Genomic DNA, 1,474 nt, shown 5'->3' with positions numbered 1-1,474 from the left:
ATGGTCGTCAGCATTCTGTTGCCACCAGTCTCCCTGCTGGAACAAGGGTTCGTCTACTGCCCGGCGTACCCCTGCAAGTGTGAAGTGGACACCAGCGGTGCTGCCTTAACCATCGACTGCCAGCACCTGTACCTCACCCACCTGCCCAAGTTTCTGGCATTCGGTGGCAGGGTTCGATCTCTGTCCCTGAAGCAGAACAGTATCAGGAAACTCCCTGCTAACGCGTTTCGGGATCTGCTCGTGGAGAGCCTCGATCTGACTGAAAACGTCATCAGTCACGTGGACCCGCAGGCTTTCCAAGGGTTGGAGGACTCGCTTGAGGAACTTCATCTGGAAGTAGGATGGTTTGGAAATGGAGTCCTGGTGCCAGTTGCATTGCTTGGTTCTAACTTTTTGACAATTACACGTGACTAAATGCATACGTTGACCGAACTACGCCATTGGTCAGTTCCAATCTACACACAGTTAGTAGCGGGTTACGACCATACTAGGCTCTTCCGTCCGAGCAATGCAACTGGCTCCTGTAGATTTCATTTTCATTTTTTGTATTGTTTGGTTGTTGTAGTTGTAATGTTGTCCTTGCTGTTGATTGTTCTTGTTGCTGTTGGTGGTAGCAACAGTGGTGATGTATGTAGTGGTGAGATGGCTACTGTTACCATGGTTATCGAAGACAGCTGTCGATTTTTGGCAGAGAGAGGACGCGAGCTTTCAAGGCAATGGCAGAAGCAGCAGAAAAGAGTTCCAGCTGGATCTGGTCGAGGAGGAATGAAAGTAAACTTTCAAACGAAGTGTACGATATCTCAGTGGTTAAAATGTCTGCCAGAAAAGGTGACTCAGTCCTGAAGTGGCGACCACCCTGGAGGCGCGGGTTCGAACCTGCTGAGGACCAGGAAAAAAAAAGAAGAAGAAAAAGAAGGCGGCAATACAAGGGCATCCAGGAGTCATGACCTGGGTGCGGCCCGGCACCCTTAGAGTGTAAGGAGTTCAGGGCCGAAACACTTGACTGAGGGGGGCTTCTGTTCTGAAGACCTTGTACTGTCCAGCTCTCCCTAGAGTTTCTTATCACCGAAGACGAAGAAGAAGAAGATGATGATGATGATGAAGAAGAAAAGGGGGATGATGAGGAGAAGATAATCGAGGAGAAGAAGAAGAAATAATAGGAAGAGAAGGAAGAGAAGAAGAAGAAAAAAAGAATGATGAGGATCACAGTCTTGATGATGATGATGATGATAATTATGATAAAGACGACGACGGTGAAGAAGACGATGTCTAAAAAGGTGATGCCGAAAATGATAATGAATGATAAGATGGTGACGACGATGAATAAATACAAATCACCATAACTTCGATGCTATCTTTAATTGCTTAGATTCAGTACACTCTCCCGTTGAAGATTCTGGATGATAATTTTGCTGAATTTTTAGACTTAAATCATCATATTCAAATGACTCTCTCTCTCTCTCTCTCTCTCTCT

General features: G+C 46.1%; 1 protein-coding gene across 1 annotated transcript in view; it reads left to right on the top strand.

The window, feature by feature from the left end:
- Nucleotides 1-1,474, top strand: part of LOC143296631 (uncharacterized) — an 8,834-nt gene continuing 7,360 nt past the window's right edge. Inside the window, exon 1 of the mRNA XM_076608662.1 lies at nucleotides 1-336. Within this exon, the coding sequence (XP_076464777.1) occupies nucleotides 1-336 (336 nt within the window). The remainder of the gene's footprint in view (nucleotides 337-1,474) is intronic.

Source organism: Babylonia areolata, chromosome 21 (assembly GCF_041734735.1).
Source record: "Babylonia areolata isolate BAREFJ2019XMU chromosome 21, ASM4173473v1, whole genome shotgun sequence".
Lineage (NCBI taxonomy): Eukaryota > Metazoa > Mollusca > Gastropoda > Neogastropoda > Buccinidae > Babylonia > Babylonia areolata.
Note: the sequence above shows the minus strand (reverse complement) of the source record. Positions and strands in the feature narration are given on the sequence as shown.